Genomic DNA, 26,856 nt, shown 5'->3' on the forward strand with positions numbered 1-26,856 from the left:
TCACTGGAAAGGCTGCCATCCAACTCCATGGCTCTTTGAGAGACACTGGGGAAGCATGCTAGGTTTTCTCAAAATTTATTTCCTTTGTAAACATAAATCTAATTATTACATTTTAACTCAAAACTGCTTTTCCTTACTGATTGGGAAGCGTTCTAAAACATAGGCAAAGACAACTTCCTGTGATTTTTTTTTTTTTTTCATGTGTTTATCCAAGGCTAATTTAGGTCAACTGTGAAACAGCAGCACCATCAACATGCTATTAAAGTTCAAAAATGGCAGATGAAATATTATCTTCTTGATAAGAAGCTGGACCTTTTGAGAGGTCAGGGCAACATTTAAGACACCAATATAACAAGATACATAGGACTATCCCACTTTATAGCTATCTAACTTTGTTCACCTAAATATCTATTAATTGCTACATATTTCAAAGATAAACACATGCTTTTCATATATCCTTTTAAAGTCTTGGTAGAAAAAGATCCCCCACCCCAAATCAAATGTTTTTCTAAAGTCTCTACATCATATGTGAGTTATGGGAATTGATCTGCTTCCTCTCATTTTTTGCCCAGCTCTGTAGTTTCTCCATATGCATTTACAACCTATTACTCAGCCAAGACTCAGAATTTATGCAAGTATTAATACCTCCTCAGTGGCTCCCTCTATTCCAGAGCATGTCCCTAAATTACCAACCACCTCAGCCTTCCCAAACTTATATCTCTAATTTCTAAACTCAGTGAGACTGACAAGCTCTGGTTTGGATTTATTCCTGTGCCTCTAGTATGGAAATTGCTCACCAGCCAGAAATCTGGGGTGATTATTGGGATCACTTAGTTGTTTCTAACCTCTTAGTAATCAAAATCCTTTTTCACCTGCTAACCAATGCTTGAAGGTTTTTCCATTCTTTGCTCAGTTTTCTAGTTGTTTAGAAGGACAATTTAGTCTAGTACTTGTTCCTCTATCATGGGTGGTTAGGGAGTCAGACAAACACAAATTCAATGCTTAGTTTTTACCATATAGGTAACTTGAAGAAGTTATTTAAAAAAAAATTTTTTTTAAGGTTTATTTATTTTTGAGAGAGGCAGAGGGTTAGCAGAGGAAGGCAGAGAAAGGGAGACACAGAATCCAAAGGAGGCTCTAGGCTCTGAGCTGTCAGTACAGAGCCTGACATAGGGCTCAAACCCTTGAACCATGAGATCATGATCTGAGCTGAAGTCAGATGCTCAAGCAACTGAGCCACTCAGGTGCCTCTTGAAGAAGTTATTGAATTAGCTATAAGTCTAGGTCATATCAAGAAAATGTAAATAATAATCTTGAGGGTTCCAAGAAAGCAGGAGATATTAAAATATGAAGAATAAGATTTTTAGTAAGTGTGGTCTAAGCGTTAGCTGGTAACATTATCTATAAGCTTTAATGATTATTAAGTCATTAATAGATTCCTTTTTGTAACTCCAAAGAGTAAACTCTATAGCAGAACCATCTCTCTAGTTTTTATTTTTATACTTATGTTTATTTCTGAGGAATTCTATTTAAGGACCAGTCTTGTGTTCTTGTAACTATGCTTAAAACCATTGAATTGGTGAAAGATAACTTAAAACATCAAAGTCACCTTGACATTTGAACTTCTTTCAGATACAGTGGTATAATGCAATTCTGAAAGTGAAGTATAATATAGTTCATATAATTTTGTTTAGAATACTGCAGAAATTATGGAGGTTATATAGACCCGCTGGGTCTACATCTTTGAATTTGCAAATGACTGTCAATATCTTACTAAACACCTGGAAACAACTAGTAAATCTATTTTTCAGAAGTAAATTATATAATACATCTCTGAAATATTTATTCATTATTAAGTCCGAGAGTTCAGTAGATGTGCTGGCAAGGCAAGCACAAGTCCGAGAGTTCAGGTTTCAGCTTCCAAAAGGAAAAACATCCGGTCATACATAGTTTCTCAGTGCAATAGTGATACTCACACATGTCTGCATGACAGCAATCATCTTAAAAATTGGTGTGATGAGAAAGAATAAGATATTGTCAAGCCATTGTCATGAATCAATTATGATGATTTTATTCAGTCAGTACTGAAGCGAACACAAATTCATGTTACTATAAATTACATCAGGTGCATAGGCCATCATTAGAGTATAATCCTCAAGTGTCTGTTTATAAAAATCACATTCTTCCCTTTTCTCTCACATAAGATGGGTATAATCAGCAGAAGAGACAACAAAATATGTGTACATTATGGAGCTATGTTTACTGATTACACTGTTTCCATAACAAAAATGAGAACCATTTTATCTAAACTTCAGGCTAGATCAAAATTGTAATGATAGTATCTTTAACTTGATGCACCTTATCTAAATTATATCATGCTAACCACATTTTCACAAGCAAATTTCTAATTGACTTGTCTCCAAAGGGGCTCTTAAAAAAAATAACTTACAGGCTGCTGGAATTTTCAGCATTTCAATTTCACTTATTTCAGGAAACATTCATATTTACTTTTAGGATACTTTAAATTCTTGATGTCTGCATACTTTTACATATACTCTTTACATTGTGGCATACACCTTCCCTTCTACTTATGCCTTGATAATCCTTGCTCATCTTTCAAAATTAATTTGGTCATCCTTTCTTTAAGCCTCTCCCACTGTGCTGGAGTTGGATGCTTCTTTTATGTTTTCCCTTAACCCTCTGTGCATAAAAAGAACTAACACACACACACACACACACACACACACACACACACACACACACATACTTCCTAATGCCAGGCTGTTGTAAGTCCTTTGTTCTTTGCATGCATTAATTCCCTTAATTTTCATAGCAGCTCTCTGTGGTAGATAATATTATTTCCATTTTACAGATGAAGAAATAGAATCACAGAGAGTTGGAGAACTGGGGATTTCAACATAAACCGGTTCCAGACGTTTCTTTTCTTTTCTTTTTTTTAATTACTTCATTGAGATATAATATACATAGATATAATTCACTTCAAAGTGTTCACAATTCAGTGGCTTCAGTGTATTCACAGACATGCTACTACCACTGCAATCAGTTTTAGAACATTATTCCCCAAAGAACTCCAGTTCCTGTGGGGAATAAACTTAGGAATTCCCTGAGCTTGCACCAATGGGTTAACAAGGCATAAAGAATTAGAAAGCCATGGGACGTTCACACCCAAGTTTGGGTAAACAAGTTTAGGTAAATAGGTATAGGCAAGGCAGGGCAAAGGCCCCAGTACAGATAGGGAAGGACAAAGGCCTCAGTACAGGATAAACGTATATGAGGTAAACAAGGTTAGGTATTCAGGGCAGAAACACCCCCAACTCAGTACAATAGCAGAAAGCTGCTTTCACAGAAAGGAAGGATCAAATTAGGTAAACAGGTAAATAGGGCTATAGACCACTGCAGGGCAAAGTTGCCCAGAGCAGAGCTAATTAGCAAAACACAGGTGCCTTGTTGACCCTGAGGTAGCATGCTCTGTCTTTCTTGTCCCCTAGACCAGTTTAGGTAAACAGAGGTGGTGTCTCAAGTCTGCTGTAAACAACCTTCTGCCCTGGTGCCAGGATTTTGGTTTGTATTAACCCAAACCCCTAACCCCACAGATCTTCATGCCCAGGAGTTAATGTTCACAGTTTCATTGTCTCTTTGTGCACGTCCATCACCATGTTTGTAAGCCTTCTGATCCTAATAAAAAAGGAGCAAGGACCCTTAATCAGGGCTCTTGTCTTCTCCTGGACATTAGCCATCTCTTGCTTTTTTAATTCTGGGTCCCGCTTTCTTGATGGACAAGAAAGAACTCCAGATCCAGAGTCGACGACAAGTTCCCCTTAGCCATTATATCCCAACCCCCTAATTTTCTCCAGCCTTAGGCAATCACTAATTTATTTTCTATGCCTATACATTTGCTTATTTTTGACATTTCACATAAAGGAAATCATATGATATGTTATCTATTGTAACTGGAATCTTTCATTTAGAATAGTTTTCAAGGTTGACCCATGTACCATGTTACTGATGCTTTATTTTATTTTATTGCCAAATAATATTCCATTTTATGGGTATACTGCTTTTATTTATCCATCCATCAGCTGATAGACACTTGAGTTGTTTCCCCCCCCTTTTTTTTTGCTTTATTAATAAAGCTATGAATATTTGTGTGCAAGTTTTTGTGTGTACATAAGTTTTCATTTCTCCAGGGCATATATCTAGAGTGGAATATTATATAATAACTCTGTGTTTAACCATTTGAGAAACTGTCAGACTGCTTTCTGAACCAGCTACACTATTTTATATTGTTACCAGCAATGCATGAGGGTTCCAATTTTTCCATAACCTTGTCAACAATTGCTATACCTGTCCTTTTGATGTATAACCTTCCTAGAGGGTGTGAAGTGGTAGCTCATTATATTTTTCATTTGCATTTCTACAAGGGCAAATAGTTTTGGGAATCTTTTAATGTGCTTATTGACAATGTATACAACATTCTTTGAAAACCTGTCTGTTGACATCCTTTGCCTATTTTTGATTGGTTTATTTTTCTTCTTCATATTGAATCATTCCAACTTTATTGTTTATGTACTAGATACATGATTTGCAAACATTTTTCTATCAAGCTGTGGGTTGTCTTTTCACCTTTTTTGATTCTGCCCTTTGAAGTATATGTTTTTAATTTTGATGAAATCCAACATTTTACTTTCCTGTTGATTGTGCTTTGAGTGCCATATCTAAGAATCTATTGCCAAAATAAAGTTACTAAAGTTACACCTATGTTTTCCTATAACAGTTATATAGATTTAGCTCTTACATTTAAGTGTATGTGATCCATTTGGAGTTAATTTTTATATATGGTTTGAGGTAGGGATCTGAGTTCATTCTTTTGCATGCGGCTACCTAGTTGTATTTGCATGATTTTTGAAAAGACTATTCTTTCCCCATTGAACGGTTTTGACACTCTTGTTTAAATTCAATTAACCATGGATATATGCGTTAATTCTGGTCTCTCAGTTCTATTCCACTGATCTAAATGTCTATCTTTAACTAATAAGTTGCTATCTTAATTATTATAGCTATTAGTAAGTTATGAAATTGAGAGGTGTGTCTTCCAACTTTGTTCTTTTTCACGACTTTCTTTTGTTGCCTTTTCCCCCTTACACCGGTTCTGTTGCATTTCCACATGAATTTTAGAATCAGCTGGTTAATTATGGCAAAAAAAAAAAAAAAAAGGAGCTAGAATTTTGATAGGAATTTCACTGAATCTATAAATCTATTTGGAGAGTGTTGCCATCTTAACAATATTGAGTCTTCTAATCTATGACCACACAATATCTCTTCATTTATTTAGAACTTTTTAATTTCTTTCAACTATGTTCCAAAGCATTCAATGTACAAAAATTGCAGTTATTTTGTTAAGTTTATTCTTATTTTATTGTTTTTGATATATTTAAATGGAAGTGCTTTATTAATTTCCTTTTTTATATTTTTCATTGCTAGTATACAAAAATATAATGGATTTTTGTACATTGATCTGTACCCTAAAAAATTTTTGAACTCATTTATTAACTCTCACAGTGTGCATATGTGTATGTGTGTATGTACACACTTTGCTTTAGGGTTTTCTATATGTAAGATCATGTCATCTACAAATAGAGAAAGTTTTACTTTTTCTTTTCTAATATTATTCCTTTTATTTAACTTCCTTGCCTAATTGTGCTGGCTAAAACTTCCAGAACAATATTGAATAAGAATAGTGATAACTGATATGCTTGTCTTGTTACTGACCTTAGGAGAGGGAGCTTTTGGTTTTTCACCAATAATATGACATTAGCTGATGAATTTTTTTTATAGATGTTCTTTCCCAAGTTGAGGAAATTCTCTTCTATTACCATATTATTGAGTGTTTATCATAAAATAGTGTTCGATTTTATTAAATTTTTTTTTCCACATCTATTGAGATGGCTTTGTGGATTTGTTCTTTTTTTTTAAATTAATGCTATATATTACATTGATTTTCAAAAGTTGAGCCAATCTTGCATTCCTAGGATAAATTCCACTTTTTATAAGTTCCTTCAGTTAGTTTGCTAGCATTTTTTTGAGAATGTTTGTGTCCATATAGATATTGTGTCATATTCATTATAGTCATTAAGCTCTATGAATCACTGGCTGATTGCTTTATTGTTTTCAGTAATGTCCTGGGTCAAAAATTGCTCATTTCTTTGAACAAAATTTTATTTTTGAAGTCAGACTTTAAAATTCATTCTGACTCCAGGAAGTCTATTTTTAGCTATCTCTTTCCCTGGTTTTCACTGGTGAAGTAGTTGGCTTATAACTTAGCTTGTTGCTCTTAATTAAGAGCATTAGACTTAATTTCCCTATACTGTTTCAAATAATTGGAGAATGCTTAGGTGCTCTCTTTTCTTATAGACTGTATCTTCCCTAAGCAAATTCTTTGTGCCACTACCCTGAGTACTGGGTTGGGTGGAAGCCTCTGGTCTTCTCTACTTCCCTTTGTTGGCTTGGAACCTCTGGCCTTGGAGCAAGCTGGAGTGATAGAGATCAAGGTCCCAGTATTCCAGGCCTGCTACACCTGCAGCAAAACCTGCATCCTGGTGGTGGGAGCTACATGGAGAAAGAGAGCCCCCAAAATGTTGCCCACTGTCACCAGGAATTTAGCCTCTTCAGATTGGAGATGGAAAGTACAAGAAATGCTAACTGCCTGTCCCTCCAGATAAAATAATTCTTGATTGGGAATTTAGGGGCAGGAGAACCCTGTCTTCTTGGGATAACAGCTTGGAGTGGAGCTTCCATCAAATTAAGTCGGGCAGGGGGTGAGGTGGAAGAAGAAGGAGTGGGATGACGTTCAGATGCCACAGACTCTTGTTCTTACTGAGTTTTAGATTTTCTTGAATAAGTGTTACTTTATTTTCTGTATGCTCTGAGAAAAATTTCCAGACTTTAAATGACTTTATTTATTAGTTTGTTTATTTGTTTACTTGCTTAATTTTTTGAAGCTTTGGCTGTTTTGCTAGGAAGTGGGTCCATGAACTCCTCACTCTGCCAACTTGGAGGTGGAACTTCTCCACTGGAAATTTCCCCAGCCAGAGATGCCATTTTTGCCTGAAGCCCTGAACCAAACTGCATTATTTATTAACTCTTCCAAAGGAGCTCTCTTCAGACATTGCTGTAGGAGCTATGGAGCTTGCCACCTGCCTGCTGTGAGTACTTGTCCAGTGGAGTCTCTTGTCACACTTACTCTCTCAGCCCCTAACTTTGCCTCTAGTCTCAGAAGGATGACAAGCTGAGACCTCAAGAAAGCTTAAATCTCTGTGGGGGTTCAAAATGATGAAGGTCTTTCAGTAGCAAAAACAAGGCTATGTCTTCAGCAAAAAAATGAGGACAATGAATTTCAGGGCTATTACTAAGGCATTTTTTTTTAGGTTATCTATTAATATAGAATGTATTTAAAGCTAACTTGGAATCAAACACAATTTTCCTATGAGACAATATAATTAGATACACAGACTTCTAGAAATGTTTACAGTTTATAATCTGGGGCTTTTTTTTTTTTCAGGTATTTTTTGTTGCTACTGCCCATTTTTCCTCTACAAAGTACAAACTTCACTAGCAGGAGAGTTGTGGTGGCTCTCATTAGCAGGTTTTCAAATTAAGGTAACAGTAACTGGGCCTAAAAGTCACGATTCTGCAATTTATGTGTCTTTTTCCACCTTAGGGTCTTTTAAATAATTTCCCACAAAAATCTAAAGATTGATGACAATGATTAATTATGCTTTTGTGATCACTCATTCACACTTCTTCTTTTCTTTAGTTAATTTACACGTCATTGTTCTACTGCAGACACAATACATCTTATATTTAAAAACACTGTGTACATTGCTAACTGCTTTCACATAATTTAACCTATTCACTCATAAAAACCTATTTGATCTCATTAAAGGCCAGTTTCATTATTCCCTTTTTACAGACAGAAAAATGGAGGTTGAAAATAGCTCCTTGGTTTCCATAAATTCAATAATCCATTAATTGAAAGCAGGAACTTGAACTGACATCTTTTAACTGGTAAGGTCAGAACTCTTTGTAGTAAATGCTAAATGCTTTGTATGAGTGTTTGAGGAGAGACGACTAGGTGGAAAAAAGGCAATGAAATAGGCTGAAGTACTTCCAGTAAGAAAAGTAATCACATGTTATTTACTCTTTTGTTAAAATGTGCATCCAGAAGAAAATAAGTGCACTTCTTGATCTTATACTGACGTACATAAATTATTATTTCTAAACTTCATACTTTCTTGTATATTGTACAAATCGAGAATATGTTTGCTACACATCGGTCACAATATCCCTTAACATTAACAACAACAACAAAAAAAACCGCAAGAAAACAAATGTAGGGGCTCCTGGGTGGCTCAGTCGATTCACTGTCCAACTCTTGATTTTGGCTCGGGTCATGATCTCGTGGCTTGTGACATCAAGCCCCATGTTGGGCTCTGCGCTGACAGTGCTGGCCCTGCTTGGGATTCTCTCTCTCTCCCTCTCTGCCTTTCCTCCACTCCTGTGCATGCTCTTTCTCTTTCCTTCTCTCTCTCAAAATAAATAATAAACATTAAAAAATACATTTTAAAAATCCTAGATTTATTTATTTGTATTTAATATAAGAATGTTAAATAAATTTCTGAAGAGGCACAGTCCAAGAGAGAAAAAAAAAAAGAGGTAGGTTTTTCCTTCTATTTGGATTGCCCTTTCCTTAAAATACCATGCTCTTTTTCTCTTTGTCCATTATCCTGACTTTGTCTAATTCTATACTTTCTGTAGAATGTGGGACAATGAATTATGAAGCATCAGTGCACTTGTAAGTGAAAATATTGTGGGGAGAAAGGGCTAACAAGGACTGCTCCTAAGACTAAGAGAATATTAAATGATTCAAGATTATTTGTAACTTCTCATCACATGTGACCTTGCTATTTCTGATACAAATGATTCTTGATGTTTTGAGTTAAACATTTCTACTTCTTTACCTTAAAAGCATATAGCTATTTAAAAACACTGTAAGTGGGTTAACTTATTTCCTAGTGTCAACTCTGTCAAAAGACTTAATAGCTTTGATTCTTTTGATTTCTGAAAATAATTATTTAAGTTCTTTGTATTTAATACTGTGTCTACCTGTAAAATTTTAAGTTCAGATCAAAATTACAGAGTTTCTGGGTAAATAGTTGGTCAAATAGCATATAGATTATATGATTTTATTCCTATTGATTTGGGACTTTAATAGTCCAATAATATAACATGAGTTTTATTTAGGTGCAAACCACCTTGTCGCCCTTGTTTTCTCTTCATCTTCCACCCTCAAAGATTTTCTGTGAGACATTTAGGATATACATAAAGATCCTTCACATTTTGAGAGCTACACCTCAGGTAGCTCTCTGTCAAAGAAGCAGTTCCTTTGTCCCATTCATTAGTGTCTTTATTTGGGTGTTGCCAATATTTCCCAGTAAATGTCATGTTCTATGACAGCAGTAACCATGCTATTTTGTTACCTCTGCATCCCTAGCACCTAACATAATGCCTATCATAGAGAGGATGCTGAATCAATATAATAATGCTGACTTAGTGTATCAGTAAATGGTTGGAAAAGCTAAGGAGACACAATGGGAACACTAGGACATGATTATCTGAGGAGGCAGAGAGGTAGCAGGTATCTACTCCTGCCTCCCTCACTAAGATGATCAGAGGGAGGAAATTCTGGGAGAAGGAGTAAATGGCTTAGAAATCCACAAAAATTGAATGCTGTGCTTTTTCATCCATTTAGGCTTTCACTGCTAAGGAGTGATGGACCTAGCCATGGTGTTTGGAGCTCTGGGAAGTATGAGAAAACAAGATGTTCTTCAGAAGGAACAGTGAAAACCAAGAGGCTTAGTGACTTGTTCAGGGTGTAAATAAAACAAAGGGGTCTCTCCACCATTCCATCAAAATTGTATGATTGGTTCACCAAGGTGTAATAAAGGGAAAAATATTCCAGATGAAATCCCACGCTGAAAAAAGAATACCTGTCACTTTAGGCTGTCCTTTGCCATCTCTCTTAGAAATTTGGACCTAGTGAATGGAAATTAAAGAATGAGGAATCTTAAGACCACCTAATTATAGTCTTACCTATTCAAAGGAATAGTTTTGTGTGCACACCTGTTCTTATTTTTTGTAATTACATACAGTTTTTTAATTTGTTTCCTTTCCTTTGTTTCCTTTCCTCTCTCTCCAGTCCCTGCCCCTCAGCCCCACCACACACACACCTTCAGTCTATCTGAATATTTTGATTTGTTCATTCAACAAATAGTTCTTGATCTACTTTTATATACCAGGCATTTTAAGTGAAACCAACTTTGTGTCTTATAGTTACTTATAGTTGAAAGGGAGAATATAACATTAATGAAATTACTACAAGAAAAAAAGAGTTACAAAGATTTCTGAATGAAAGAACACAACAAAATAAGGAATTAAATTGTCCTAAAAAGCCATGAGGTCATTCCTAGATGTCATTGCTGAGATTAGATCATAAAAATAGTGTGACATCTGTCCTTTTCTATTTCTCTCTATTTCTCTCAACTTTATTATTCTTTTTCAGTCTCTCCAAAAATGTATTTAATTCTGAGTCCTTCACATACAGGTTCTACTTTTTGATAGAAAACTTAATAATTTTGATAAAATGGTTTATTTAGAGTTCCTGGAAAGTAGAGACTGTATCTTACTTATCTTTGCCTCTCTGGAATTTAGCACAATGTTTAGCTTACAATGTAAGCTCAGTAAATACTTGAGTCAAGGCTAATGGTTTATAGTTTGTTTTACCTTCCTCTGATCTCAGACAACATGTAAATTTTCAGAGGGAAATAAGGCCTGGTGAAAAAAAAATCCAAGAAGTGAGACTAATAGTAGGTAAATATTTTATGAAAAGGAAATTACTCTTAAAACGATTACTCAGTTGGTGGCTGCCTGCCATACCCCTCTTATGGTGATTTGCTTGGGGAAACTTACCATCTCTCAACACATAGTTTGGACTTTGCTTTATGTGGTATTGGTTTAAGATGAGCTGCTTTTGTGTATTCTATTTCCCACTTTTAGAGCTATGTCTCTAATGGTCGTTTTAGTTTGGATAGTAATTTTTTAATTGCTATTATTCTCTTTTTTTAAAAAATTGGCTTCATTTACTAATGTTATTTCTTTTCTTTTGGAAGAATTCTTTAAAATAGTCTCTCTCTTTATGATGGCTTCTTGCCCAGTTTTGTTGAATTCAACTTTCCAGGAATATCCATTAACTTAATTAATCTTATAAAAATACCCTCTCTATATTATTTAATCTAAAATGTTTTCAATTATAAAACGCACAGTTGTTTTTCCTACCACAAATAAAGATAAAATATACTGTCAAATATAATTGCAAGGAACCATTAATTGAAAGATGCACTCTGATTTCACAGATATTAAAATGTTAACAATTGTATGGTTTTGAATTTATAAAATACAGAGAAATCACCACCACAGCTTTACCATCAATTTCGAATCATGTATTTATACAAAGTTTTAAAATTATTTCTACGGTAATGGCAAAGGAATATTATATTGCATATTTAATGTAGGACAATGGAATTGCATTAAAAAAAAAAATTCTGAGAGCTTTAGAAGATGCCTGATAGAATAGAACTCCCAAAAGTCAGTATGTTTGTCTGTTTTGTATGTACCCCAAGCACCTAGAATAAGGCACTCAATAAGTATTTCTCAAATGAATTTCTGAGTGAATTCATGTTTCATTAGCCATGGCTGTTTCACAGCCATGTGTCTGTTTTAAGCAAAACCAAATACTTATTGAAAATAAGTATTAATCAGCGAGCTCCTTCTAAATGCGTTTATGTTTTTCAGGTATCTTGAAATGCATAGCTTCTCAAGCCTTTCTTTTCACTTGTTGCCAAATTCTTTCCATTGTATTTTTGTAAGTATTAGAATGACATTTACAACTCTGATGTTTCCAACAATTTGTGAATTGCCATGAAAAAAAATTGAATGAAATAATTGCTCATTTATGGTTATCCACAGTTGGACTATTTTGAAAGTTAAAAGGTAAAAACAAATCTTAGTAAGTGCCTTGTAGTAATACACTTGGTCCACTTGATAAAAAGTAGAGATTAGTGGGACAAATATAAAAACAAAAAGTTTAGAAAAGGACTTAGCTTGTAGGGTCTGAATTTATTCTCATTCTATCTTTTCCTCCATTTCTAAGACATTTATGTAGCTTTGGTGATGGCTGATTATAGGTATCCATATGTGACGCTATTTAGAAATAGTCTCCGAAGTTATCAATCCCATAACATTTGGAACCCTCACGTGTCAAGAGTTATATTTAATTTAAACCTAACATGAGTTCGTTCTGATTCTTTTTTTTTTTTTTTTCAACGTTTATTTATTTTCAGGACAGAGAGAGACAGAGCATGAATGGGGGAGGGGCAGAGAGAGAGGGAGACACAGAATCGGAAACAGGCTCCAGGCTCCGAGCCATCAGCCCAGAGCCCGACGCGGGGCTCGAACTCACGGACCGCGAGATCGTGACCTGGCTGAAGTCGGACGCTTAACCGACTGCGCCACCCAGGCGCCCCAAGTTCGTTCTGATTCTTAAGGCAGAATACAAAAGAGGCTAAGGACATGGCCTCCGGAACTCAGATCTCTGGGCTTGAAACTTATCGGTAGCTCTTGTTAGCTATACAGTCATGGAAATTCAGTGAACATTTTTGTGCCCTATTTTCATCCTTCTAATGTCATTACTACATCTTTTGTAGGGTTTTGATAAGGACTAAATGACACATTAAAGTTTTTAACAGATCCTTTCAAATAGTAGACGCTGATGTTGGTTGTCCCTATTTCCCCTCTGGATCCACTATGTCTTTCACTGCCCTGCTTTGTGTCCTGGCACTCTGACCTTCGTGGTCTTCCTTACTTAGGCTCTCTTGCCTTCTGACGCTGGTTGGATTTTCAACTGAAAACAATGAAGGGATGGAAGACAGGAGGAGTGAAATTGAGGTAACCTCTCTTCTCACTTCCTCACTGCCTGATTGTGGTTTGGCCGTGACTTTCTCCATTCTCTTGCCATGTGGAAGTTCACAGCTATTACTGAACGGTCTTCTCTCCCATGGTTCTAGCTATTGCTAAATCTGTTAGTATTACTTCCTCCTCATGCCCCGTCAGGGCAGTCAAGCAAGACTTGCTGTGCATCTAGGTCCTGGTGCTTCAACACTCTTGTTGATTCCTTTAACCCTAGGAATTTATTTTACTCTTTCTAATTAACCATTTGTATGTACCATTTATTTTCTAATGGGATCATACATGGTATGGTGCTGAATTATTTCATTTAAAATAAATATCAGAGCAAATCATAAGAGACTCTTAAATACAGAGAACAAACTGAGGGTTGATGTAGGTGGGGAAATGGGTGATGGGCATTGAGGAGGGCACTTGTCGGGATGAGCACTTGGTGGTGTATGTATGTGGGTGATGAATCACTGGGTTCTACTCCTGAAGTCAAGGCTGCACTGTATGTTAACTAACTTGAAAATAAGTAAATAAATAAAAAATAAGTTATCAGATTATTCCTTTTAAGTCCATGAACTATCATTAATAGTGATAAGAATGGGGGCTTCAAAATTTAGGTAAAGAAAATCAATTTTATTAACCTGTGTGTCATTATAGCAGAAATGTCCTCAGCACTAAAGGAAGTATGTGTCACACTGGGATCAGATTGCTGTTAGGATGCAATAAAACCTGAAAGACCTCCCCTCAAAAGCTTTACACAGGAATCCTTCCTCCTCCTTCTCCCTTGTTGAGAGCATTGAAAGCAAGTACATGGAATACAAGAAAGTGGCATTTATATGGTCAAATCAAGTTTATTAAAAAACAAATCTAAGTTTCAGGATTTAGTCAAAATTTTGGAGTTGCTGGGTGGGTTGAGGGGACAGTGATTCTTAGTTTCGGTGGTAGAAACCTGTGAGGCCATGTAAGTAAAAGCTGGACTGGAAGAGTGTTTGTAGGAAATAAATAAGGAAGTCATCGCTGGTTTCCACTCAAACAGGAATTATGGGAAGAAACAGTAAGCCTACCAAACTATTAAGTACAATGGCTGCATATTGTGGGAGAGTAACAAGTACAAGGACCTTTTACGTAACTGATAAATCCACATTTCCTCACAGAGGACCTGGGGAAACACTGTTTCCATATTTCCACTCACTAACCATGTTTGGGATCTGTGCAGGTCTATTCTTACAGGTAACAGTGACCATTACTAGTCATGAAGGTGAGACTGGGGCATGCACGCATTACCACTGTATAAAGGAGTAATACCATTTCATGCACAAAATCGCAATCATTTTGTTCAGCCTGGAAATGAATTTAAAATAATTGGCCATATGAAGGTTTCCTATTAAATTCACTGTCATCTTACTCAGAGTTACGGATTTTTAACTCTCAAGTGAAGTAAAATCCTATAGATACCTCAATTCTCACACATATCACAGGAAGAGTAGAGAAGGGTACAGTATAATGTTAAGAGGGAAGAAATTAAGAGGTCTAGAGTCAGTCAGACTTCTTGGAGTTGAATCCTAACTATCTCTTCTACTTCCTATCAGTATATCCTCCACATTTTTTTTCCAATCAACTCCTGTATGTCCCAGTTTCCTCTTCCTCATCCTTGGAATCAGAAAATTATCTATTTCTTGGAAATACTGTGAAGACTCAATAAAATAATACAGACAAAAAACTTCATAAAGTACCTGGCATATAGAAAGTACTTAATACTTCTTGGTTGTATTATTTTGTATATGCATCTCCCAACAAGATTCTATGTATATCTTGAGGTATGAATATACCTATAAGGTGAATATATATACCTATTACATAGGTATATGTATTATTCATTTTATATCCATTACCGAGTCTATTGTATAGTAAAGTATTAAATTAATATTTGCTTAGTGACTAAATGAAGCTAGCTTGCTTTAGAAATATGAATCTCAAAGACAAAAACAAAGCATGTATATATTTTTTTTTATTGAAGTTGTCTCCTGAGATTTCATGTTAATAACTAGAGAGGACTATTAATAGTTCACTGCACTTTAAATGTCTTTTTTTTTTTTTAGTATTAGCACATCAATGCATATGCATAACACAGCCTTGGGCACATACAGAAGCACCATTACCTTCAAGTTGTCAGGTACTCATAATATAATTATTTGGTGAAGAAGCAAACATCTTATCAAAACAATAACTAGGAATAAATTATAGGTACCAAAAAGGGGGACAGACTACTCATTTGAATGTAGTCTTATAGAGAATATCACAGGTCTTTTTTTAAATAATGAAATTATGCGGAGTCTACTTAACTGTTATTAAACAATTTATAAGGGGCAGCCATTGCTGTTATAAACTTTGATACTCAGTTGGCATCAATTTGTCAAAAAGACTGTGTTTCTTCCATCTACTAATTCTATAATTTAGCCTATAGAAAAAAAAATTTTCAAGTTTAAAAACAAGTAGGCTTTTCTGAAGAAAAAGTTCACAACTATGGACATTTTGAAATTTACTATAAAGTAGCATAAACCTAAACACACAGAAATAGCAAGGAAAATTCATATCTTCCTGCTGTATGGCTATTTACACAGTATCCATTTGAGTATATTGCTGGTTAAAATATTTCTACCAACATGTAATTTTTTATGTATATTAGAAGAGAAAATAATATACAGAATAATGATAATAGTTATCATTTGATTTTCTGAGTGAATATAATTGTAATAATTATTTTATATGTATAGTTCACAGAATTTACATGTAACACTCACAAAATCAATAGTTGGTAAGCTTCATAAAGACAGAATCACATCTATTTCTTCATTCATCAATGTCCCCAGTAATCAGCACTGAGCTTGAAAACAGTCGATTCTCGATAAATATTTATTAAACAACTGGATGATCTTTCTTTGAAGTAGGTTCTTCCTAGAAAAGCACTGTATTCTGCCAATGTTTTAGTATTACTAAATTACTGCATTTGGTCAACTCTACCCTTGTTTGGCATGATTACCCTCATTTGTGCATGCTTACAGTGAGACAATGCCTGAGGGAGACCTTGACTTTACCATGTGTAGGAAACCGCAGAAGGATGGAAATTGGGCCTAAAGTGTCTGAGAAAGTTACTGATGAAAGCACTGTAATTAAAAGTAAAGCCTGCAAAAATCTGACTCTGATCTATATAAATTGAAGGTTGGAAAATATGATCGTTGCAATATCTTAGAAAGCATAGTCAGGATTTGTTAAATGCTCTTTTAAGATGATGGCACGACTTAATAAAACATAGAAAAACAAAGCATACAGTAACTTCTAGAAGCCCAAACCACAAGGCTCCGATAAGACTTACCAGAACAGTCACCACACGGAGAACCACTCCACGCATGTTATTCTCCAGTTTCTTGTCAGTCAGTGACCCGTTCAGCCCTGTGACAGGATTCCAGCACCCAAGCTGAAAGATGAAATAGCTTGGTCACTTTCGCCACTGAAGAACAATCCAATCACCTCGGCAAAGATCTTTCAGAAAATCGTGTGATGTCCCTCAGAATAACTGGTACAGAAAGGGTCCTGAATAGGTTTTTCTTTTTAATAGCAAATGAAGCAATCAGAAATTCCATTTCCTGCCTTTAAGTATCACTCTATGGCATATGACAGTATCCAATATGCTTTAGCAGACTCACTGAGGACATACGACTTAACAAGGAGTTATAAATACACCAATAACTCAATCCCAGTTATGCACTAATTGGAAAAATAATAGTGCATATAATTTTAGTATAATGTCTGTTCTAATAGATCAGTTATTGCACACATTAGATTTTCTTATAATTTCAATGGTTTTAATTAGATATTACACTGCTTGTATTAGAAAAACTACAAGATTTTTAATACGGTTAGAAGGGTTACTGCTTTTAGTTGAGGGAAAAAGTCATGGATATAGCTTTGTTGTTTTCAAATATTCATAGTACATACAACAATATAATTTGCCTTTTTTGTCAGTGCTATCAATTTCCTGGGGATATTTTGGCAGCAGCCTTTCCCTTAAAGTCTTGCAATGATTCACTGCTCTTTACACTCCAAATACTGATTTAATTTTACATCCTCACGCAGTTCTTATCTCTTGTAATATCCAAATCTAAGGGCTACCATTTTGAAAATCACTGCCTCTAAATCACAAGGGGATAAAAATTGATGACTCTCAATTCAGAAATGAGAGAAAAAAAAGAGATGTTGTGACCTGAATTAGCAGATAACTCAGTGAGCAAAGCTGCAAAGAATGCTATAATACACATCTTGGGAAGAAATGCCATGCTATTAATTCTGATACCAGATCCACGAGTCTTCACTTTTGGGAACCTATCCATATTTGCATGCTTTAAAAATGTAACAGACCTTCAGTCATATTTGGAGACTGTTTTGATTGACTGAATGGTTTACAGGGAGCCCTGGTTATTTCTGTGGCTTCCTCCTGAAAGCTGATTTATTTCCTCGTATTGCATTGTGCTTGTGGTTTCCAGAGTTGTTGACAAACTGGCAAGTCTCCTTCACAAATAAAAGATTTAGGTGCTTCCTATTAAAACTCAAGTTTCTCTGTGAGTCCCCAAAAGGGCTTTAATTAAGAAACCTGAAATGTGCATAGATCTAAAGAGAAAGTATGTCACAATATAAACAAAAAGCCAGCTTTTCCTGTATTAAAAGAATTTGGAAAAGGCTGCTAATTGTAGGTTTCAACTATAACAGCACATTAAATTCATACAATGGTATGCCATTCTTAGTTACCTAAAAAGTCTAATTAGAACTTAGATCCCATTAGCAAATCCAAATGTGTTGAAAGTCTAATTATCAGAGATATTGTAGTCCTCTCGTCACATTTAAAACCTTATGAAATTTCTTTTGAGTTTTTGTTCTCTTCTGAGGTCAACCAGAGTCTATGCCCAATTACATTCCTTGATGTGCACTTTTTCTAGTAACTTTTCAAGATTTTATTTTCTTAGATGAATTAATATTGGCGGAAACAGTGATTTACGACCATAAGTGGAGACCTAGCTAGCACACTATCCACCTTCTACATTCTATTACTTAATTCTAAGCTTAATGGATAGCTTTTAGGACATCATCTTGTTCAAGGTAAACATGTCTAAGCTGCCAAAGTAAATATAAGGATTTCTTTCTTTCTTTTTTTTTTTTTTTTTGTCTGCCTTGGTGAATTGACTGTCGGTTTGCCTGAATAAATGCCATCTATTAATCTAAGGGCTCATCTAAAGTCACATTACTACTAAGAGATGAAACTAGGATTTAAACTAATACTTTTATTTATTTTTTAATATATATTTTTAAGTTTATTTATTTTGAGAGAGAGAAAGAGAGAGAAAGGAACAGGGAGAGAGAGCAGGAGACAGAGTGCAAGTGGCGGAGGGGCAGACAGATAGAGAGAGAGAATCCAAGCAGGCTCTGCACTGTCAGTGCATGGAGCCTCATGTAGGACTCAAACTCAAACCGTGAGATCATGATTGAAGTCGAAATCGACAGTTAGATGCTTAACTGACTGAGCTACCCAGGTGCCCCTAAACTAGTGCTTTTAAAAGTCCAGATTCCAGTGCTTCAATTGCAGTGCTGTTTTATAGCTTATGAATTGTTTTCATAAATATGATCTACTTGAGGTAGGTATAGAAAATATTATTCCTATTTTATAATAAAAAAAATGAAAGCTCAGAACTGTTAAGTAGCTGCCTCTCTATAACAGCTAGCGAATTCACATTTTGGCAATACAGTTTAAAAGGTAAATCATCACAATTACCATTTTTATTAAAGAAATACAATGTGTACATAGTGCATAGTATATGCCAGTCCTTCAAGGTCTTTACTTAGATTGATTAATTTAGTTCTCAAAACAGCACCGTGAGAAAGGTAACATTATTATCTCCATTTTACAGAAGAGAAAACTGAGGATTGAGAGGCTGTGTTCCTTCCAGTGTGCTTTTATTCACTTAAGCCATCCAGAGGCGTTGAGTAGAATAAGGAAAGGAGTAGATAAGTTAAACGGACAAGATAGTCTCAAAAATATTTCTGGAAATCTCTACTTTGTGTTACCAACATACTAAAGATAAGTGTGGGATGCATTTCATTTATCTTAAGGTCTGTTGATGCTTCTCCAAATGTATACTGAAGATAAACGAGGAAAGAAACAACAGCAACACACATAGAAAATGTTGATTATTCACATCTTTTTGAAGGATTTTTCAAATTTTAAGATTCTTTAATTTCTGTTCATATCCACTCATCTCCCTGAGGTTCCCTTCAAGCTATTCTGTTTGATTGTAATAGCTCCGTCCAATAATAAGCAATACAAATGAGTGAAGTTCACACAGATTCAAACTGAATTTGTATCTACAATGGGTCATATTCCTTGCAGCATAGTAAGGTTGACTGGCATAGTGTTTGATTAAAAAGAAGAATTCTTTTAGAAGAATTCCATTTAAATTCAAGCGTGAGGCTTATCTAAGAACTTCTGTGGCTTCATTGTTTGAAATTCTATTAACTTGGCTTTTCTGGATATGTGGAGAAGGTTGCTTGCGCTTGGCTGTGTTTTTTGTTTTTGTTTCTTTTCCTTCTTCTTTTCTTTTTTTTTTTTTTTTTATAACAATGAGTCCAGGGACTAATATAGATAATGCACACAAAATCTTATAATACTATCTATTCAGCTGAGCACTTTCTAAGTAAAAAATAATAAAAGTGGCCCCTGCAGCACATGAGATTTCCAGAAAGTCATACTGCTGATGGCAAAACAAGATTCACTATCTCCCATGGTCTGGCAGTCTAGAGAAAATTTAGAAGGGATTAAAAAATAAGGACCAATTCAATTTCCTTTCAATTACGGTATATTGATTTCCTATAGTATTTTTTGGTTATTGCTTAAAATCACTTTAAAACCTTAAAAATGCTTAATGCTTTAATTATTTCCTTCACTGGAGCTTTAGCAATAATAATTTTGTAGCTCTCTGTTAAAATCAAGGTAGTATCTTGTGTTCAACAAAATGGTTGCTGTATTTGGATGGGAACAGTAATACGTTTCTAACATCACGTGTTATGTCATTAGCAAATAGCCAAGTTTTAGATATTTACTCTTTTCCTTCAATATTTCCTCTTTTCATTTGTCCATGGGCTTTAAAGGATGACGTTTGACTTGGTTTTGCATCACTATTTTTCAGGCGGTGTTATAATGTCAAAAAGAGCTGAACTGTTCAACTTTAATTTTACGCTTAATAGTTATAGGCTTTAATAACAGGAGTCAAGAGAGCTCTTAATTGAATGCCAAATGGATTCTCTACATTTAGTAGCTTGTATTCATATGGAACAAACGAAGCCTGGCCATAGTACCAAAAGCTCCAGCTGCAGGATACAAAATACCCACTGTACCGCAGGCTGTGTGCTGCCAGCCACTACATTTCCTTTATTTGCTTTCTCAGCCTTCAGAGGAAAGAAGGGGAAGAATGAGGCATAGGCAAAGTAGCTGAGAGCTAACCATGTAGATATGCACAGCATTTATTTGGTCGATATTACCTCTGTAATGGGATAGAGCGTGTAAAAAAATACACACGGCAGGTTGACTCAGATGCATGTTTCATAATGGTAAACGGGAATGTTTTTTCTTTGATATATACAGGAATGTAGTGTGTCAGTAATCCCTCCAATAATATTTGTGTGTGTGTGTGTGTGATATTTCCACCTGTAAAACAGGTTAAGTTTGCAGGACTTGCCCCTTGGGGATGATTATTTCCTCCTAAGATTCTGTTCCTACAGCTTGGTCATTATCATGAAGTAGTAGACCTTCTTTAGATTACATGAAATAGCCTTAGCACTTGAGTTTCCTTCAGGAGAAAATGTCTTTGAAAAACAAAATCACCTGACTCAACTGCTTACATTTCCCTGTATTGATGCCGAAAACAAAATTTCTATACTATGTGCAATAAGATGAATTTAGCTGATTTCCACAAAGTAGCAACTTGAGAAGACACACACACACACACACAAACACACACACACACACACACACACACACACACACACACACGAAAAAATAGCTCAAAGATGTTTTATGCAGCCATAATAACCACTCTTCAGTTATCAACTGGCATTTGACTGATTTAATAATACTCTACAATTATGTTTCCCTTTTTTTTTTATCATTCTTCTTGGTGTAAAATTATTATTATACTATATTTAGAGGCAGTAGATCATAGACACTAAGATCAGAAACTCTGGAACCAGACTGCTTAGGTTCAGGCACCTGCTCTGATACCTGCTGGGCATGTGCTGTTGGGCCTCAGTTTTCTCACCTCTCAAACGGGAATAATAAAAGTGGCTTCTTCATAGGGTTAGTGAGACTATTAACTGACTTAATATAAGTTAAATATTTAGAAGCATTCCTGGCACATGAAGACTAATGCAATGTTTATTATTATCATTCCTATATAATCAGCACTGTTGTTCCTGGTTCAGCATCATCATTCTGAGTCACTTACTGGTTTCAGTGAGGAAGCATGCCTCTAAAGTTGTGGTTCTCAACTCTGGCTGCATATTAGAATCACCTGAAAGTTTTTAAAACTTCTGATGTATGAGCTCAAACTCAGAACAATTAAGTCCAAATCTCCAGGGATGGGATGCAGGCATCAGTATTATTTATGGCTTTCCAGGCAATTTCAACCTACAGCCAAGATTGAGAAGCACTGCTCTAAAACTTGCCTTAAACACCCATGCAATCTCATAGAATGGCTACTTAACCTTATTGGTTGAAGGCATCATTTTTACCGGCTTCTTTTGCAAAAGCTAGCTAGGGACACTTTCTCGAATAAACAGGCAATTTTATTTTTCTTGTTTGAAATAAGATAGGAGGCTATAAACTCTGTGAAGCCAGAATAATGCCTACCTTGTCTATTCTTGCACCCATGGCCCTTATCACTGTATCGGTACTTGGTAGGTCCTAATAAATACTGATAAATTAATTCATTCAATAAAATCTCTGCTGTCCTCTTCTTCCTTCTCTTCTTCTCCACCTCCTCTTTCTTCTTCTCCTTCTCCTTCCCCTCCTATCCTCCTAATCCCTCTTCCTCTTCCTCCTCCCCTTCCCCCTTTTCCTCCCCCTCTGCCTCCTCCTCTGCCTCCTCCTTCTACTCCTTCTTTTTTGCCTCTCCAGTTCAAATTGAATGAAAAAACAAAACATCCTCTGTCTGAGATAGTGTCCTGCTATCATATTGTACCCTTGCCAATTTTTGTGATTCTTCAGGGGTGATTCCCCTCACTCAAATTCTATTAGCTTTCTTTTTCTTTCTGGTCAGAATTTTTTTTTTTCTGGGGTGCCCTCGGTGGCTCAGTTGGTTAAGTGTTGACTTTGGCTCAGGTCGTGATCTTACGGTTTGTGTGTTGAAGCCCTGCATCGGACTCTGTGCTGACAGCTCAGAGCCTGGAGCCTATTTCAGACTCTATGTCTCCCTCTCTCTGTGCTCCTCCCCCACTCACACTGTTTCTTGTTTTCTCCCCCCAAAATAAATAAGCATAAAAATATTCTTAAAAAAAGAATTTTTTTCTAATAATATTTTAGCATTTAGTGATTACAACCTGATAAAAGTTGCTGGATTATCTTCTCTTTCATTCTTTTCTATCTTGAGATGTTTTAAAGGGGGACTCTTAATTTTAAAACTACATTAGAATTCTCTGTCTTTCTTATCTTGTCCATTAAATAATTAACCACTTAAGGACAGGAGCACCATCTTAATTACCTTTGTGTGCCCAGTGCCTATCACGGTGTTTTCACAAGTAAAATAATTAGGTTTTGAAATTATCAGGTTAATGCACACTCACAAAGTTTAATGTAAACATTGCTATTGAACTGTAGATCTTTGTTCCCAATCTAAAATCTCAAGTTTAGACTTCTCTTTATATTCTACTATCTCTTTGATGTTTCTGCTTAGATATCTCAAAGGCACTTCAAATATCTAAAAGATTAAACTCATAATCTACCCCCTACCATCATTCTTCCAATAGCCAGAAATTGACAAATTTGTTTTACAAGCATGCATATCTAATCCATTGCCATCTGCTAATTTCACCTCCAAAAACAAACGCTCAAATCCATTTAACTCCATCTCCTTGCCACCACCCTAGTCCAGGCTAACTCCACTGCTTCCTTTTTACCATCTTCACTCTACATTGCAACATAAATACAAACTTAGATATGATGCCTTCTGCTTAAAATCTTTCCAAAGTTTTCCATTGTTATCAAGAGAAAGACCAAACTTCTAATGTGGCCAGCCAAGACCTGTGTGATTTGTCACATTTTACATTTACTATTTCATGCCACATCATATTCTCTCTGTTTTTGAACTCCAACCATACCAGTCTTCCTTCAGTTTCTTGAGTTAGACATCAACCTCCTGCCTTAAGGATTTAAACGTTGTTTCTGAAACACTGAAGTAGATCAGAACTACTTGGGAGTTAAAAACGAAAACAAATAAAAACAATGCCAAATTATATGCCATGCCAATTAAATCAGAATTTCTCGGCATGAGATACAGGCATTGGTATCTGTTAGTTTCCAAGATGATTCTAAAGTAGTGCCAAATTTGTGAACTAATGGTTTTGAATATACAGTTTTCCTTAATGGGAAGAATACTAGATACATGCCATTCTTCAAAGAATTCCTGAATTCACTCTTACTCATCTTTTGGATCTCAATGTAAACATCTATAGGTTAGTATCAACCTTCCCTGACTACCTGTTCCCACCCCCTAGGTTAGCTCATGTCCTTCCAGGATGGGATCATGTTCCTCTCTTTTATACATTAACATTTATCACACCAGTTATCTGTGAGTTTCCATGAAATCAGGAAAAATTACTGTATTTGTCTCCTCACCACCTTCTTAAATACATATTTCTCGGCCCAAAGTAAGACTTCCATTTTTATTGAATAATGAACAAATTTAGATGATTTTTAAAAAGGAAACTTAACACATCTTGCAGGGATCGTTGACTATTTCTTAAACAGCGCCTTAAATGAGGATCTCAATATATAGCCACGATGCTTTGCTGCCTGCTACTGAATTTTGTTTGTTTGTTTTTGGAAATGTAGACTTGCAAATCTCATTCTTCCTGGGTGCAGAGAGGATAAGCTCTACATAATAAAGATCGAGGAATGCTTTTCAGAAGCCTTCAGTATGAGGAATGATGGCATTACCTAACCTGGTAGAGAATAAAATAAGTCATCATACTAGTCCTACCATTTGAACAGTTATATAACAACAACAACTAGAGCAACAATAAGAGTAAAACATAACCTATGATGGGGGCTTCTTATATTCTAAGACTCATTTTAAGACGTATACCTATACTATCTCATGAAAAGAAGAACCACAAAATACCCATGAAATATAAAGTGTTGAAACTTGAGGGGATAAAACATTACCTAGTGGGGAGGGGAAAGCCCTCTCAACAATGCAAAATCCTCTTGAAGAGTACGGCTCCTGGCCAAAAATGTATGAATGATTTTTTAGGCCTGACTGCAGGCAATTAAGGTGGCTTTACTTGACAGGCCTATTGAAGGGAGTTGCAGTCACGAACTCAGGTCGCTTTGGCTGGCCATATTTTTAGGCAGTATCTGCTGGCTTGGCCCAGGAACCTCCATTCAGAGGCCTCTCTATCTGGGCCTTGGCCTGAGGCCTTCCCCAGTAGTCTCTGCTGAGAATATCCCAGTTTAGGGAGGGGGTAGTAGCCCTGAAGACATATTTATATTCTAACTTAATACCCAGTACTTTTCCATTCCTAGCCCTTCCTTTCTTCCTTTCTCTCCTCCTCACCCCTGCACTAGACCATAAGCCTGCAGGAGCCTCAGGGTTCCCTCCAGCAGTGAGACAACACCCCCCCCACCCCCCTGTGTGTTGATACATCTGACTCTCATGTTGTCATTCTGTATGAAAATAGAGGACCCTGGAAGAGCCAGGACTTTCTTTCCAGACTTGCTTTTCCTATGGCAGTAAGTGAATAAAGGCTAAATTGACTTTCATTTGGCTTGTTGTCTCAATTGACTACTCCCATACCAGGCAGCTCAGCTCTCCCCAGCTCAGCCCTTGACATTTACTTTATAATGACAGTTCACATTTACTGAAGACTTCCTATGAGGCAGGCATTGTACCAAAGCCCTGGATATTATTTGATTTACTTTTTTGCTATAATCCTATTAAGCGGATACTATTAATGATCCTAATTTTAACACATGAGGAAATTGAGGATTAGAGAGATTATTGACCTGTTCCAAGTTACTCGGCTTGAAAGTGAAATCATCAGGATTTGAACCCAGGCAGTTTAGCACCAGAAACCACTAGGCGATTCTGACCTCAATAAGATTCGTTTTCAGAGAAGAATAAAGCAAGGGACACATAGACAGTCCTAACAGTGTTTGAGCGCTCATTTCCTAAGTGTAGCTGCATTTGTGTTTTGGGTTCTTGAAAAACTAAAATTTATTTGCATAACTCCCCTCCACTTTTTTTTTTTTTTTTTTTTTGCTTCAGCTATTCAAGTGGTTTTCTGTCATGTGGAACTAAAAGATTTATTGCTAATTACATGGAAGTTGTGCTAGGTTTTGTGAATGCATTCTATAACTACGTCAATGTAGGAAAAGGAAGATATTTTTAAAGGAGTGGGTAAAAAGTAAAGAACATGGGCCTGGGTGTTTGAAGGCCTAGCTTTTATTTCAAGTAAGGGATTAATGCAAATAAATTCTAAACTCTTTTCTCACAACTCACAGCTTTTTCGTGATTAGTTCTATTTGTGGATAGTTTCTTATAATATGAGCAAAGCAACGTCAAATATATATAAAGCCAACAAGGATTACTGGAATCACTTATATTGCTCTATTAAACTGCATGTTCCACAAAGGCAGTGATTTTTGCCTGATTTATTTACTGATGGACACCCAGCACCTATACAAGTCACAAATAATAAGTATTTGTTGAATGAATGAACGGGTCTTATTTTTCTCAAAGAGTAAACTAAATCTCAGTTGCCTAGAGGACTTGGTGGCATGTGGGTTTTATCTCAAGGTAAGAAACAGATCAGTGAATTCTCATAAAATCCTATCTGGCTTTGTGATTCTACAATTGTTTCCAGGAATGACTGGATTCATACCAAGAGTCATTCCTGTGATGAATGAGAGAGGATTACTCATTCAAATTTTCCAAATAACTCTCACCAGGAGCAGTACAATCAGCCATTGTAATCAGCTGATCTGATCCTAACACTGACATGACACTATTGTCTAGGTCACTGTGTAATCCTTCCTTTCTGGCTCCCTCTTTATCAGATGCCTGTGCTTATGCTCACCATGAGGATGGAGTACTGGTGTTTCGTGGATAACTTTGAATCATCAAATGATTGACTATGCCTCTGAGCGTTCTTACCAGCTTTGAAAATAATTTTTATTTCATTGCAAAATATTTCATTTATTTCATTGCAAACATTCATGCAATGGAGACTCCCATAAATCAGGCATGTTTAGAAAGGCTGGCACACTTCAAAAAAGAGTTCTTTGTGGATTTACATGTTTTTCTAATTACTTTTCAAATTAATAATCCTAAATACTTTCCCCATATATACTTCCACTGGTAATTATTAATAACTATAATCACACACACATGATAAGCATGAGAAAGGGCAGGGGTATTTGGAAGGGGTTAGGACTAACTGATCACAATA

The 26,856-nt window shown here is 35.9% G+C and overlaps 1 protein-coding gene and 1 long non-coding RNA gene across 2 annotated transcripts in view; one reads left to right on the plus strand and one right to left on the minus strand.

The window, feature by feature from the left end:
* Positions 1 to 10,423, plus strand: part of LOC121032393 (uncharacterized) — a 50,167-nt gene extending 39,744 nt beyond the window's left edge. The window contains exons 2-3 of the long non-coding RNA XR_005791260.1: positions 7,020 to 7,223; positions 9,830 to 10,423. This is a non-coding gene — a long non-coding RNA (uncharacterized LOC121032393). The remainder of the gene's footprint in view (positions 1 to 7,019; positions 7,224 to 9,829) is intronic.
* GRID2 (glutamate ionotropic receptor delta type subunit 2) overlaps positions 1 to 26,856 on the minus strand; it is a 1,464,148-nt gene that overhangs the window by 365,050 nt on the left and 1,072,242 nt on the right. The window contains exon 9 of the mRNA XM_040478406.1: positions 16,463 to 16,564. Coding sequence (XP_040334340.1) covers positions 16,463 to 16,564 — 102 coding nt within the window. The remainder of the gene's footprint in view (positions 1 to 16,462; positions 16,565 to 26,856) is intronic.

The sequence above is a fragment of the Herpailurus yagouaroundi genome, unplaced genomic scaffold (assembly GCF_014898765.1).
Source record: "Herpailurus yagouaroundi ecotype Mexico unplaced genomic scaffold, PumYag 28, whole genome shotgun sequence".
NCBI lineage: Eukaryota > Metazoa > Chordata > Mammalia > Carnivora > Felidae > Herpailurus > Herpailurus yagouaroundi.